The sequence below is a fragment of the Misgurnus anguillicaudatus genome, chromosome 5, assembly GCF_027580225.2.
Source record: "Misgurnus anguillicaudatus chromosome 5, ASM2758022v2, whole genome shotgun sequence".
NCBI classification, from domain to species: Eukaryota; Metazoa; Chordata; class Actinopteri; order Cypriniformes; family Cobitidae; genus Misgurnus; species Misgurnus anguillicaudatus.
Window position 1 is genome coordinate 26,841,655 of NC_073341.2, and position 15,545 is coordinate 26,857,199.

A 15,545-nucleotide genomic window follows, 5' to 3' on the forward strand; every position below is an offset into this window, starting at 1 on the left:
TTATGATGGCGGCAGGATTTTTCCTCATTTCAGAAATTCCCACATCTTTGTGTCTCCCTACTTTACAAGTGCCGCTTCTGCGCATGCGGACAGAAAATCTCTGTGGACTTTTCCTTTAACATGGAAATGAAGACATGTTTAATTATCTGATGTTTAAAGTCGCGGGAAAGAAAGCCGACCATCTGCCGTGGCCCATTTTATCAGGGAGGTAACAACAGGAGGCAAATAGGAAGCAACAAAGAACCGTTAGAAAGAAGCCACTCGAGCCATGTTGTGCTGTCGACATATATACATCACATCTTCATAACCTCATGACAGTAACGTTCTATCTTTCAACAACTTTGCCCGCTGTACACTTTCAAGCATGTTGCTATGCAGAAAAACAAAGTTGTGGCTGTGTGCCATTTTATAGGCTATTCATAAAGTCTACAGCACTATTCGCCAGCTGTCTCGGGCACCCGTCTCTTGTTTAACTCTTTTATTGTCTTTCTCTTCTCCCGCTGGCTCTATTCACGTTCAGACACGCCCACTGCTAAAGAAGCGTGCGCTGCCTTCAAAAGATCACACGCGCTTACAAAGCATCCTAGCAAACATTGAGGAAAGGGGACAAATGCGATGGTTCGGTCCTGTTTTTTATCTCTTAATTTGTATTTACGCCTAATAACATTTGTTTCGTTTTACTTCAATTGACTATGAAATAGCCCACTGTAATTTTTGTCCTGTGGCGTCAACAATACGAACTGGAAAAATGTTTTAGGCGTGTGACAACACCCCCATATAGATGCGTGATGGTACAGTCCAGCGGCTTTCGCCCAGTTTGAGTACATGCAATACGCCGCAGCCCATCATCACTGTGGATTCTGCCGGCTCACGCCTATATGCGATATTATGGAGTGAAGAGAGAGAGGTGCACTGGGCTGGATACTGCAAAGAAAGGTACGATGATGACTATGCATAATTTTATTTTATTTTTTCTCCCAGAGGCATACTACACTTGCATTTAAATCAGGTTGAAGTATTAAATTGCATCGATATTATAGTAGTAAACACATTTATTTTACGTAATAATTCTGTCACATGCTAGTTCATATTCCAAAAGGCTACATTTAAGTTTGCAAGCATTTACATGATTTATTGTGTGTCCTATAGTAAACAGTAGATGTTTAAAGTAAACATTAAAAGACTGGTCATTGTATTATACTGGATGTATGGACCAATTCAAGTTTAACCATTACTTAGTGAGTTCACCTTTATTCAATCAATCATGCATACTATAAAAAATTGTTCAGAAAGCAAGTCTGAGTTGACTTTGAAGATATCATTTATTTTAAGGTTGTCTCCTATGTAAATAAACACAGTTATAGGATTTTTTCCCCCTAAATGTTCTAAAATCCCTAAAGCATCTTTGTTTTTGCTTCTTGTGTGTGCATATTTAGTTAAATGTTGATCCAGATCAGTTGATCTAAAAGTTAGATGTTCGTTATAAATTATTTTGGATTAAACGTCTGTCACAAATGCATACAGAGAAATGTAAGTTAATTAAGACTAAATTTGCTTATGTATACAGACATCACTTTGTCAACAAATGCAGATAAGGGTGGTCTGAATAAGTTGGGACACAGATTGACTACCAATCATAAAGGAAGGTGGGAGGGAAAACTTTTACTTTCTAAAGGTATTACCTTAAGGTGTTTTCACTTCACAGAGCTTATTTGTCATGTGTTTAGTTTAATCTTTTCATCTTCATTGATTGGCATGATGAAAGTCATTCATTTGGATTTTGCTCTCCTTTCAAGTCTCTCTTTCCCTCTCTCTCCGCCGTGTTTTGGATGGCTTCATTAGCATTCAACTGGTTTTTGGCTTTGCACCAGCTGCGGAAATAAGTCACACAGTAAATTCTGTTGCTCACATAACATCTGCGTCCACACGATTCAGCATCTCTATAATAACAGGCTCTGTATACATTCTGGGTCCCGTTCAAGTCTCCTGTCAGACTTTCCAAGCTCCAGCCCTCTCTGGGAATTCCAAACCTGGCCACAGCAGGAATGAAATCGGCCGGTTAGGCATTCCAATAGATCACAGCCCCACAGACTCACAGGAAAGGGTGTCGGGGAATTTCGAGATGCAGTAGACGGCACATGGGAATTGCAGACTACAGAAAACTGATGGCTCATCTTTACGCTTGACTGCGCTGAGAGGATGGGTGGATCTGAAGTGTTATCCTTTTGCTAAGATCACTGTCGAGAAAACCGCGTCCTGGCGGCTCATCGAGTTTAATGAGCTTTTGTAATCAACTCTGCTGGTCTAATGTGTTTGCAGGGTGGAGCTCACTGCAGTTAGACCACCTCAGGATGAGTTGCCTTTTACTAAATAAAGCAAGAAAAATATACAAATTCTACACTATAGACTTAGAAATTTGTTCAGCAGGACAATAAAATACTGTGATTTGTAAAATTAAAAGCTATAAATTGAAAATAACAATATAACAGTCAAATTATTGGTTGTTTACATTGGATAAAAGCATCTGCCAAATGCATACATCTAAAAGTCACTTATGGTGAATGTACATCAGATTATAATTTTTGAGGTAGTTGCATCCTCAGTGATTTTGCAACTATTTACTTCATCTTCTCTAAAGAACTGGAGGTTTTCGGCAAAAAGCTTGCATGCACTTAGAGGGTTTTGCAGCGAAATACATTTTAAATATGTTAAAACCGTTGAAATGCCTAATGAAGTGACATTTGTGAAAATAAGGCATTTGAATTACTGACTCATTGCCATTTTAGTGAAAAAGTGAACCTAAACATATAAGAAAACATGTCAGATGCACTTAAAGGGTTTTGCGTCTTAACAATTTGCTTAATGTGCACTGCAGAATACACAGGCTCCAAAATGCCTGCATGTGGTCATTGTAATTTTTAAAGTGAATTTCTGGCAACCACAGTTGCCAGCTTTTTTATCGGTAGCTTTAACAGGATTTTTTATAGCGTAGTTTGTTACAGTGACCTAATTCCCGCAGCGGTTTCATCAGCCGCTCTCTCTTACTGGCCGATGCAGATAGTGTCCTCTCAGCAAACTGGCCGCTCTGGCTTGTTGACACAGAGCTTTACTGGTATATTTTCAGTCATTGGAGTTTCTATTGTGCCATCTTGCATCTATCCACAAGCATTACAGGATTAAATGATGATGAGCCTTTAGTAGCTCCACAGTCACATCCTGTCAGATTTTCTCATATCAACAGACTTCCTCACCGCTCAGGAAGAGTAATGATAAGACCGATTAGCAGGGATGTTTTCCCTAATGATGTGGGTGGGCATCCAGATTTCTCTTAAAATAGCATTTATATAAATATACTTGTCTGTCCTAGATCTTGGTCTGTGTGACACCTTTGCTTATTTTATATAACAGGTTCGCTGGTCTGATCATCTCTTCTAGGGAAAAGTTACCTCAGAGTAGTTGTACCTCAGTTTTCCTCAAATCTAGTTATTGTATATAAAAATGATCCTTCCTAATTCATCATAATGTTAATGGAGGAAGAATAAAGAAAACATAATGTTTCCTTTATCAGTTTTGTCAATCTAACTCTCCCAAATGCATTGACAGATTAATTTACAATAACAAAACAATTGTTATAGCCACATGTCCCTTCTCTTTGTGTCGTTTTCTTTCTAAGGGCCCTGAAATGTAAGACGTCCGAATCTCTGAGACAATGGGAGATGCCAAAATGTTATCTTTTCAAAGTCAAAAGAACTTTGCACTTTTTATTCCTCGTAATAGGAGAATCCCTGACATGGTTATCTGAGTTATCAGCATCTCCCGCCTAAGGCCGATGTAGCACGAAGACATTGTTATACTTCAAAAGCTGCAGCGAGTGGAGACTAAAGCGAGGGGGGGGGTTTGGAGAGAAACAGGTGCAGCCTTTAGGAGGGGAGAGTCCCTTTTGCCATCTGTTGACTTCGGGGGCATCTAGTGTTCCCCCACTCCATCACAATTCACACACGCTTGCTCGGTCATAGTGATCCAGGTCGCCATGGTGCCGTGGAGGAGGATAAGACCCCCGCATGTGTGCGGTCAACTGCTTTTGTGTGTTTTGAGGCATTCAGACTTTTGGGGGAGTAAGCGTGTGTGCATATTGAAATAGGGGTGGACAGGGCAAAATAGACCAGTTGCTTTGTCTTAAGCATCAGATGCGGAGACGCTGAGCTCCCTTTTGCAGGGTTCACCTCCGGAGGTTGGTTTTTACATAATTGTGCGACCACAAACCACCATTTGGAAAGCAAATTTGCTTAGTGGTTGCTGGACTGTGGGGAGTTGGATTAAATGGAAAGCGCTTGAAATCAAATCCGATCTGTTTTATTTCTTTATCTACAGGTCACATCTGGAGACTGGACCAGGATATTTACTATTTAAATATATAACTACAGAATAATAAAACAGTCATGGATTGTAAAGAGGAGATCAGTGACTCTGATAGTGGAATCATGTTAAACTCAGGTGAGTGATTTTGATTGTATTTTTACTGTTTATGATCAATCTAAGCTATTTAAAAGTTGCAAAAATGCGTATCAGTCTCCAGCACTGTGAATATGGTGGTGAAGTCAAGAAAAAAAAGACAAAACTTGCAGTTTAAAGCAGTACATTTCAGTTAAATTGATTTCAACCTACAAAGCCTATTTTAAGCTTTTTGAGGTCTTTTTACCATTTAGAATCAGGTTGCCCATATGAGAAACCAAAGCTCAATGTGCCATAGCAGGCCACAGCTCATAATTATTATTTTTTTAAATGTGCCCCATATGTGTTTGTCCTACTGTAACTAAATCTCCTCTGTTGTCCAGGTCCCGACAGCCCCACATCACCGGTGAAAGACATGAGCGCTCACACACGTGCCATGAGACTGAAGCAGAAGGCCCTTGAAGACCGGTTGGAGATGTGTGTCCTGGAGCTAAAGAAACTTTGCATTAGAGAGGCTGTGAGTGACATCATCATACAACTTCTGTCATAGTCAAAAACATGAAGTACAACGTTTTTCAAAGTTTAATTACCTAAAAACAGGTGATATTCCATGCAAATGAAATTAGACAAATTGCATTTCACGCATATTGATACATAATAGGATGTTGTTCAGTCAGCTGGTCTGTAGGCGTAAATCAAATTCGCTTCCTTCAATAGAGACATTAAAGCGAAGGGCCAAGAACAGATGCTTCTTTGCATGTTAGCCCACATGTCTGTCATTCACCATTGGCCGAGCAGAAAAAAGATTTAAGGGCCTGATCATTACACCATAGAAACCCTTTTGTGGACGCTTCAACAATGCGAAGACGAGCATCTGCTCCCAGCGAAGATTTTGTTTTGTTTAGTATTGACGAACACAGAAAGTAGATTTTTTTGTTGTTGTAAAAGCGCTCTTTGTTTTAACAGGAATTAACTGGAAAACTGCCCTCCGATTATCCTCTCCTGCCCGACGAGAAGCCTCCGCAGGTCCGGAGACGAATCGGAGCCCGTTTTAAACTGGATGAGGGTTTTATTTCTCAAGACGGTGAGGTACGGGCCGCAGTTTCTGCACAGAGACTATTTTAATAGCCGTGCTGCTGTTACTTGACCTTACCTGGCTAGATTTACACAGTATCAAGTGTTGTTATTCACAGCACTGGTAATAATTTACAGAGGACTTTCCACGTATTTATCGAATTAAACAACTGAATCCATATTTTATCATTTTAAGCTTGTAATTATGTGGCTGCCTCTTAAAATGCTTGTCTGTAGGAGTCTGAGCTGCATGCGCTGGAGTCTGACGTCGCACTGCAACGGCAAATTTACGAGGCGGCCCGTAAGCTTTCCCTGGAGGAGCACATCAGCAAGCCAGTGAGGAAAAGCCGACTGCAGCAGTGCAAACGTGAAGAGAAGAAACTGAAAGAGCTACAGGACGCTGTGCTGAAACACCGCATTAACCACGGCTGCGTCTCTCCACAGACCTGTTATTCGTCCAGGCAGAGAGGTCAGACACTCAGTTTTGGGCCCTGTTTCTTATTTAATCTATATTTTAATAGACATAACCTTGTTTAACAATAATCTTGTATTTTAATTTAAGATCTTGGTATTTCTGATGACAGCTCACTGTCTGATGCTGTTGTTTTGGATGATGGTAAGTTAAAAAACAACATCTTTGCTTGAAAGTATTCACAGAAGTGTAAAACCTTTAGTGAGAAAGCTGCTTTTTGTTTTATATTAAATAATACAAACATTTATGTAATATAACAATGAAAATACAATAACACATAAATCTGTGTTTCTTAGGTTTAAAATCAAATTTTTCTTAAATAACAGCATGCACATGAGCTAACATAGTCTCCAATTTTACAAAATAAATAACTAATCTCATGAAGAAATAACAATCTCATAACTAATAATTTCTGTCCAAACTTGTCTGTTTTTGTATTTTTCAAAATATCTAAACTTTTTTCCAGATTTATAGCATGTTAAAATGCCACTTTGTAGGTGTGAGCAAAAAAGTGCTGTTTCTGGGTGTGTCCTTTAAAATGCAAATAAGCTGATCTCTGCATTAAATAGCAGTGCCGTGGTTGGATGGGGCAGATTAAGTATTATCCCCTTCTGACATCACAAGGGGAGACAAATTTCAATGACCTATTTTTTCACATGCTTGCAGAGATTGGTTTATCAAAGCTAAGTTACTGGGTTGATCTTTTTCACATATCATAGGTTGATAGAAGCACTGGGGACCCATTTATAGCACTTAAACTTGAAAAAAGTCAGATTTTCATGATATGTCCCCTTTGAGACTTCACTAATGCCAAATAAACTGTTTCTTATCAACAGATTCAGACTCAACTCTATTTTCTCCAGTCGGTCTGGGCTCTTCCACAGACAGCGGTTTCCAGCGTCTGATTCTCTCACCCAAAAACGTACCCAAGCCATCGAGCTCCAGCTCCAGTCTGGATTATGATCCCTCACCAATCCAAAACTCTCCATGGAAGGAATCCAGCTTAGACCAGCCTTACCAGAAACCAAAACCATCAATCTCTGCCTGCAGCAGTCGCTCAAGGTATTACACGATAATCTACTTCTGAAAAACCTACACTCTCAGAAATAAAGGTACAAAAGTTGTCACTGGGACCGGACCCTGTCAAAAAGGTAAACATTTGTACCCAAAGAGTGCATATTACTAGGTACATATTGGTAGTTTAAAGTTTACATATTTGTACCTAATTGGTACATATTAGGACCTTTTTTAAAGGGTACTGCCCAAGTGACAGCTTTGTACCTTTATTTTTGGCAGTGTATGATAGATGATGTATTTCTGCCAGTTGTAACAGCAACGGCTGTTTTAAGAAGAGTTTTGTTTTATGTGTGATGGGTCATCAAATCTTTTGTTTTGGCAAATATTTCAAATCATTGGTTATTACCAAAAATGTCAATAGGGGAGTGATGATTCTATATTCTGATTTCTCACAAATGGTTTCCTGTATCAGCAGCAGTCCAACATTTTCAACCGACACCAGACTGGCAGATCTTCCCCCAGCACCACAGTTTGTGTTTAAAAGTTTGCCGATGCGAAACAATCAGCCAAACAGCGCCCCCTCCACCCCAGAGCTGCCACTGCGCCGACAGTTCTCACAGTCCTTCAGGTATTAACCATACATCAACCAGCATTTCTACATTCAAATACTGTTAGTCTGTAATGACAGATGTATTACTGTGCGTTCACACCAGATGTGGAAGAGGCGGCAAAAACGCGCTATTCGAACATTTTCAGTTTACTCGCTTCATTCATGTGTGAAAGTCGCATGTGAAATTCTAGTCACTCAAGAAATTCATGTGTAAATTCGTATCATGGGAGGGGCTTATATAGCTGAAATTGAGTAAACTTACCAGATTGTTCGACCTCCTCACTCACTTTCTTTCAAACAAGATCGTTTTAATTCTTGTAATAGTATGAAGATGTCTCGTGTAACTTAGCGATGATGATTGTACTCCATTGTTATTTTTGTTTTTCTGCCTGCTCACGCTTACTGTAATCACATCACTGCTAGAGCAAGCTCCTGATTGGTTAATGCGTCGCGAAAATCCGCCAAATTTCAGATTTTTCAACTCTCACATAACAAAACTCTATTCGCACCATTCGTGCCGCATGATGCCCATTCGCATCTTTGCATTGACTTAACATGTAAATCACTCGCGCTTGCCACCTCTTCCGCATCTGGTGTGAAAGCACCATTACACTGATATCATCATAGAGGCTTAAAAACAACGTTTTTAAGTGTGAGTTAATAAACCCAACTGTTTCATAAAAACTCAATGTTAAGAGTTTCTCAGGATGTTGCTTTGTAATGGTTACATGAATGATTTCCCAAACAGACTCCCCAGACCTAAACCAGAACTGACCAAGACCAGCTCAGATCTATGGCGGGGCCGGACCAAGTTACCACGTCGGCGAGTGACAGATTTTGCCCTGGCCTACTCGGTCCAGCGCTTGTATCAGTGCAGTTCAGAGGACAGTAGCTCTGAACTTTCCATCTCTTCATACAGTAGCTCGTCCAGCAGGGAAACAACCACAGATCCACCCAAACCATGTCCACCTCCATATGGCTACCATCGCACTACTGGAAATAAAGCATGTGGCCAGCTCAGCACCCGCAGCCCACTTAAAAATAACAACAACAACAACAACCCACCTCATCCTATTCCCAGCTCCAATCGGGTGAAGAATAACAACGTGACAGCGCTTGAAGTGGACATGGGAAGGCTCAGGGTTGGACCAAACTTGTCAAAATCTGCTACTATGCTTATAAGTAAACCTCAACCTCAGCTGGAGGTTATGTCACCCAAACGAATCCTCAAACCTCCCCCACCATACACAAAGGTGGCCCGCACGATGTCGCTTAGAGAATACCCTAACCATCATCATAGCTCAGATCGGGTGCTTCCTCGAGATGTGGTGTCAGGGGAACTTAAATCCTGGCACCAAAAAAACAATTTAGCTGTGCCCAGGGCTTGCTCACTCGAACGGCAGGGATCGACCCGAATGAAGCGCCCAGAGCCACCCCCCTACCACCGGATTCCCCCTCGCAAACAGGTGGGGACTGCAAGCAAGTCTATAAATAAAGCGTAAAATTTGTGTTATTAAAATAGTTTTTATAGTAAAATTATAAATGTTATTGTGTTTTTGCAGGTTTCACAGAAAGTGATTCTGCAAAGGGCTGCAGATGGAACCCCAATGCAGTGGTATGAGGAAGAAGACTCGGAGATTGTAAGTCAGGTGTAACTTGTAAAAAAAGGACAAACTGTCTCACTCATTTATTTGTATTTATTGAGCCAATGGACTCAACTAATACACCTGTATAGTGAAAATTATGTTAATTGTCACAAAGACGTTTGGACCCAATATTCGAGGTGTGCCCACTGTATAATATGGTAGGCCACAAATCCTTAAACTTACATTGATAACTAACACTTAAGTCTATGGCTTCCTTGTAAGGCATCATGCCGGATATTTATGATGAATGTATTAATATAATTCTAATTTGAATGATTAGTATTAAAAGTGTGTTCCACTTTTTTCTATCAACAATGAGAAATGTTGAAATTCCATGAACATTACATAATTAACTATCTATTTGTGTCTGGTACACGATTTTGCGGAATTCAAATGTTTTGTAAGTGTTTCCTTATGATTTATTATATATTAACGCTTTATTAATTAATATTTATTTTGCATTATTTATGTTTCCTTATTGTATTTTTATTCATATTCCCATTTTTCTAACACATTTTTTATTTTAATAAAAGTTTTTTTTTAATGTTGCTATTCTACTGTAATATGCATTTAAAAAAATTCACAATGTGTGTGAGTCCTAATACCAAATGCTGATTTTTTTATGTTTGTATACTAACTACATATAAATTATATTTTATATTATTTATAATACACTTCAATAAACAGTACCACAGATTCACACTAGCATATCATGACTTATTTTCATGCATTTTACATTTTAAAATACAGATCACAGAAAAAAATCCTATACAAACAGTAACCAAAAGCTTTCACAACCAGTTTTTCAAGATTCATCAATAAAACTCATTTGTATTTTATAAAATCATTTTCTCTTGTTTTCATTTACATCCATAAGATAGGCGTCTGCAGAATCCAAACAAAAATTGCTAATATTAAGACTGAGCAAAGGACAGTCAAATAGACGACAAGGATTATCCAGCGACAATGATACAGCCACTGCAGCAGGGGGCGCTGTCTGTGAGGAGAGTCAAAAACAATACAAACGTTATTAGGGGTTACTAAGTAAATGGTTGACTAAATAAATAAGAAAGAGTAAATTAAAAGAATACCAGAAAGCAATTTGTGAACATCTGTGTATAACTTACAAGCTCATAACAAATCTATCACAGTTTCTAAGGTAGTGCACAGATCTCTTCAGCCAATCAGAGCTACACTCCAAGACCGACTTCCTCCTCTGCCTTTAGGAAAGTGATATCAGTGGTGAAATGTTGCTACTGTCCCATGTTATTTGTTTTATGGAATTTACAATTGCTGTATTTTGATTTTTTGCAATAAAAAATGCTGCTTTTGGTATTTTACCAAAGGATCAGTATTTAATAAAGTTTAGTTTGATTGTAAAACAAATCAAGCTGAATCCAACACAAACACTAAAAGGAGCATATAAATATTTTAATTATTAATGTACTTATGTACTTTAATCTAATGTAACTCTTGTTAAATATAATTTGTGTTAAAAATTTGCACCAATGTAGTATTAACAATAAAATTAATGTTTCCTGGACTCCTTATGTTTGTAAGTCTATATAACACCATGAAAATGAATTTATCTTGGATTATTAAGTATTATGTGTTTGATGTGACCTACTTTTTCAAGTGAGCCGTGTCCATCTCGTTCCTCTGTGTTGGAGGAGTTTGCGCTGAAGCGGTAGATGACATCTCTGGAGTAACAGCGTCTGCAGTTTGCGAGGGACTGTCCTTTGGATATAGTCCTTGCCTAAAGACACATGAGATACCCTGTTCCTTTGACCACTGTATATTGAAAGGTTCAATCCACTGTACTGCACCATTTAGTTTAATCTCAGCTTGAACACACCTGCTTGTCATTTTTAAAGGGCCCATATTATGCAAAATCCACTTTGGACATAAATGTGTGTTGGGAGTGTGTGAACAATGAAAAAATCCACCCACTTGTTTTTTATCCCCATTAAACCGGAAAAAGTCTCATTAGTTATGCTGTTTTGATTCTCTTGTTAATGTGATGTCACATTAATAAAGCCCCGCCCACTGCGAGTTTCTTAACTTTACCCAAAAGCTTTGCTTAATGTGTTTGTTAACACGTTGTAGCACTTATGTGGCTAAATATACTATTGTTTCAGACTATTCATAAGAATCAGATCTATTTTTAAACAAAAGCAGTAGCTCATTTGCATTTAAAGGGACACACATGAAAACAGCACTTTTTGTTCCCGCCCAAATAACGGCATTTTGGACATGCTATAATAAATGATTTGTGGGGTATTTTAAGCTAAAACTTCAGAATGGAGTAATATTTGAATAGTCCAAATGGTATAATATGAATTAAAGTTGCAGTGTGTAAATTTTAGCGGCATCTAGTGGTGAGGTTGCGAACTGCAACCAACGGCTTAGTCCACTGCTCACCCCTCACTTTTGAAACACATAGAGAAGCTACGGTAGCCGCCACCAGACAAACATGTCATCGTCGGAGACAACTTATTAAAAAAATGTGTCCGTTAAGGGCTTCTGTAGAAAAATGGCGGCACAAAATGGCGACTTCCATGTAAGGGGACCCCCCATGTATGTAGATAAAAAGGTCTCATTCTAAGGTAATAAACACATAACGGTTTATTATGAAACGTTTATACACCCCTGATAATATAGTTTTGTTTATTATATTACTTTTCTGTCAAGAGATCCTTCTAAAAATTCCACACTGCACCTTTAATAAATTGATTTCATGTTTACTTTAACAGTATAAACATACCTTCTGTCCTCTAGAAGGCTTGCATTTGCTTGGTCTTGTTTGTTTGTGATTGATTCTCTTTCTTCACCTTTCTCATTGGTCAATAAAATTGAAGCTTGCGATTCCAAAGATTTGTGTCTCTTTAAAAAAGTAAATGAAATTCAATTCTACTAAATTTATACTGATGTGTTTAGTTTGTTGGTGTATAACTCTTGAAGACTCGTGATGCACTGACCTGGCTTTGCTTTGAGATGATAGATACACTGATTCTGCGTCGTAATTGAGACTGCGAGTGAGACCGAAGACAGGCAATCTGATAACCAATAAATGATGAATAATCTGATGGTTGTATAAAATTTGTATTATACAGGAAAAAGCTACTCACGTATTTGATGAGTACCTTATGTGAGTCCTTTTCCATTGCTTCAGTTTCCTCTGCAGTAAAACAGATTAGACTCAATGCAAGTGGATAGAAAATAACTTCATACCTGTATCATGAAATTGAAGTGAGTGTTTACCCCTCTGTCCACAGGCCTGTCGCTCTCTGCTGCTTTCAATCTGTTTCTTCATCTCCTCCAGCTCAGTGCTGTTCCTCTCGTGACGACGTTTCAGGTTCTGCACATGAGCCACCATCAGTTCAACCGCACGGCTCGATTTAACCTCCTAAACACACAAATACTTCAGATTTAACAATTAGTCCACATACAATTATTCAGATTTAACAATTAGTCCACATACAGTACGAGTCAAAGTATAGACAAATGTTTCCATGCCTGCCATATTTATTTTGTAAATATATATACCTGATGAACAGCCCCCAGAACCTCCGCTGTGTTGGAAATTCGTCCAATTGTGTTTCCAATAATGCTGAGACAAAGCTCAATCTGCTGAAGAAGACTCACCCGCTTGGTGTCTACACACATTCCCTTAAGAGTCTTGTGAAACACAAAAATGGTAAAAGCATTTATTGCAAACTGAATGTTACTGTTAAGCAAATGCAAAGGTTTCTCAAGTTTACTTTAATATATAATTTCTCAATTTGATTGTACCTGAAGCATTTCCATGCCTCTTTCTACTTCAAGTTTAATGTTGCTCTCTGCCTTGTTTCGTGCATGTTCCTCTGCTTCCAGTCGTTGGCACAGGGTGTACTGATCACAGCGAAAGGACAAAGACAGCTCAGAGAAAGCTGCCTGTGACCTCAACCAAAACAAGATGTGTCTTTAAGAATAGTTTTTGTATAATTTAATTTTGACTATGTACTTAGCCAAAGACAAACATCACAAGCTCTTTATAATCAATTTATTGTAAATTATTATTACGTATTTTTTTAAGAATCAAAACAGAGCTCACCTCTAATTCTTCCTCTGTCATGTCAACACTATAATAGAAATAACAGATAGTCTAAAAATGTATTTCCACGTAACATGAATCCCACGTATGGACCTGCATACTTAAAAATATTCATAAAAATTCAGATTTATTTGACAAATAAATAATAGTTGCAGGAAGTTCCTTTAAACAAGACTGTCAATAATGATGGAATTAAAAATGACAGTAATAAAAGAAGAATGGGTGTATTTAGGTTAGGATTAAGAGAAGTGTTAATATTTCACCTGTTTGGGCCCAGTCTCTCAATAACAGACAATTTCTCCAAAGCCATTTGGTTATATTGTCTACACCCTGCATAAAAAAATTGGCCAACAATGTGTACAATCATTAAAAAGTATTAGTGCTGAGCAAAGATTAATCGTGATTAATCGCATACAAAATAAAAGTGATTTTTAAGACATTCATGTATGTATTTAAGAAACATTTACATTATTTATATATTCTATATTACATATATAAATTAAAAATTTAATATATAAATAAAAAATCTGAAATGAATATATTTATGTGTGGTTAAATATACATAATAATTACACACAGTACACACACATGCATTATGCAAAAACTTTTACTTTGTATGCCATTAACCCAGCACTAAAAAAGATATCTAATTTTATGTGCAAATTGTGTTAAGTTGAACTGGTACCTTCATCTGAGTCACTATCACAGTTTTCGGTTCTGTTGTTGCCAAGTGTGTGTTCAAGTGTGTGTTGGTTCACACAAGCCTGACCATACATTTAAACAAAATACAGTTCAACAGATGAAATAATAAAACCTGCAAATCTCTGTAAAAATATTTTTTCTTCACAAAATAATTGTTTTTAAAATGGGCTGAAATATTTACATAGATCTTAAGTCACCAAAAACATAAAACCAATTTGATATTTTAAATGTTCACTCAGAATCCTTCACAATTTAAACTGAAAATTCATCCCAACCACAACACTTATTCAACAAGTAGACATTGTCCAAATTTGAACTCACCTTTTAAAACAAAATCAAGACAACAAACAGAGTTTGCATTAAAGACTCAAACACACAAATCAAAATTTGGAAAACGAATACAAACGTTTGCTTACCATGATATTTACTGTGATTTCTAGTTCTCCACTGCTAACAGTGCTATATAATCTCATTAGGAGATAGACGAGTAATCTGGCAGTCCAATGAGGTCACTTTTGTCATGTAACAGTTCCTACTGCCACATGCTAAATTAATACGACAGTATTGAAGGAGTATATTATGATCAAATTAATATTGCAAATTTGCTTTGGAGTATATAGTATATCTTAAGACATGTGTAGTCTGCATTGCACACATCTTGTCTTAAAAAATAGCTTGGTCTTAAAAGGAAAACACCACCGTTTTTCAATATTTTATGTTCTTACCTCAACTTAGACCAATTACAGTTTTTTTCAACTGCTTACATTTACCAAAGTTTTCCTCTTTTTTCCAAAACTTAACACAAAATTTAAAGAATTGCACACACAATATGCTAAATGCCTCACTTCTGTTTCAAAATGAACACCACAGTCAAAATATCACAAACATATTTCAAAAGAAAACATTTGTCTTACAATGTAAACACCTTTACCATAATGTTATATTTTTGAATGTGTCACACACCGTTATTCAAAACCTAAAGCTCTTCTTTTAAAAGCTTGCATATACATAATTGAATGTACTTGGGAGAGAGCTGTAGAATATATACAGTAAAAACAAAAGCAAAATTGAAACCAAACTTTATGTTTTTATTTTTTGTGTACACAGTTTGAAATGAAAAAAATACATCAAAATGTAGTGTTGTAGCATGTAGAGTAAAACCCAAACATGTGTGCTTGCATGTGGGGATGGTTGGGTGTATCAAGGCTCCATCTTTCCTTCGGGCTGGGTCCGGCCACAATACTTCATCCACTTCACATGCTATATTCTCTCTTGCCAGACACCGTGGAAAGAACCTTCTTGTATGGCGTATCCTTTCCAGCGCCATGTGGAGACAAACTCCTCAATAGGATTTAGAAATGGTGAATATGGAGGCAGGTAGACAACAGAAAAATGGGGAAGAATAGCAAACCAGTTTTGAACCTGATGGGCATGATGAAACCCGACATTTTTCCAGATGACGACAAATCTTGTGATGTC

General features: G+C 37.7%; 2 protein-coding genes across 3 annotated transcripts; one reads left to right on the forward strand and one right to left on the reverse strand.

The window, feature by feature from the left end:
* The first annotated feature begins 9 nt into the window (after window positions 1–9).
* Window positions 10–9,316, forward strand: inavaa (innate immunity activator a). Of its 2 annotated transcripts, none has more exons than XM_055169222.2 (10): window positions 10–936; window positions 4,372–4,494; window positions 4,836–4,969; window positions 5,419–5,541; window positions 5,764–5,995; window positions 6,089–6,142; window positions 6,835–7,060; window positions 7,488–7,643; window positions 8,374–9,091; window positions 9,188–9,316. In XM_055169222.2, the coding sequence occupies exons 2-10, from the start codon at window positions 4,440–4,442 to the stop codon at window positions 9,278–9,280; spliced, it is 1,791 nt and encodes a 596-aa protein (XP_055025197.2). In that variant the 5' UTR covers window positions 10–936; window positions 4,372–4,439; the 3' UTR covers window positions 9,281–9,316. The 2 variants fall into 2 exon arrangements, with proteins under 2 accessions (XP_055025197.2, XP_055025198.2); XM_055169223.2 differs by having other exon boundaries at window positions 7,491–7,643.
* A 570-nt stretch (window positions 9,317–9,886) lies between these two features.
* On the reverse strand, window positions 9,887–14,097 carry LOC129415056 (inositol 1,4,5-triphosphate receptor associated 1). The gene is made up of 12 exons (XM_055169226.2): window positions 14,050–14,097; window positions 13,628–13,694; window positions 13,365–13,392; window positions 13,064–13,204; window positions 12,818–12,949; window positions 12,533–12,677; window positions 12,415–12,449; window positions 12,250–12,327; window positions 12,036–12,154; window positions 10,899–11,027; window positions 10,399–10,491; window positions 9,887–10,268 (listed from the first exon to the last, which is right to left on the reverse strand). The coding sequence occupies exons 2-12, from the start codon at window positions 13,672–13,674 to the stop codon at window positions 10,136–10,138; spliced, it is 1,080 nt and encodes a 359-aa protein (XP_055025201.2). The 5' UTR covers window positions 13,675–13,694; window positions 14,050–14,097; the 3' UTR covers window positions 9,887–10,135.
* Window positions 14,098–15,545: the final 1,448 nt, after the last annotated feature.

Bases quoted from the DNA above. Each gene is read 5' to 3' on its own strand.
- LOC129415056 (XM_055169226.2), bottom strand. From the start codon at position 13,674: ATGGCTTTGGAGAAATTGTCTGTTATTGAGAGACTGGGCCCAAACAG. The intron at 13,205-13,364 runs GTGAGCTCTGTT...TTGAGGTCACAG, and splicing joins TGACAGAGGAAGAATTAGAG to GCAGCTTTCTCTGAGCTGTC. The intron at 12,950-13,063 runs GTACAATCAAAT...GTGTTTCACAAG, and splicing joins GAGGCATGGAAATGCTTCAG to ACTCTTAAGGGAATGTGTGT.
- inavaa (XM_055169222.2), top strand. From the start codon at position 4,440: ATGGATTGTAAAGAGGAGATCAGTGACTCTGATAGTGGAATCATGTTA. The intron at 4,970-5,418 runs GTGAGTGACATC...TTGTTTTAACAG, and splicing joins AACTTTGCATTAGAGAGGCT to GAATTAACTGGAAAACTGCC. The intron at 5,996-6,088 runs GTCAGACACTCA...TTTTAATTTAAG, and splicing joins TTATTCGTCCAGGCAGAGAG to ATCTTGGTATTTCTGATGAC.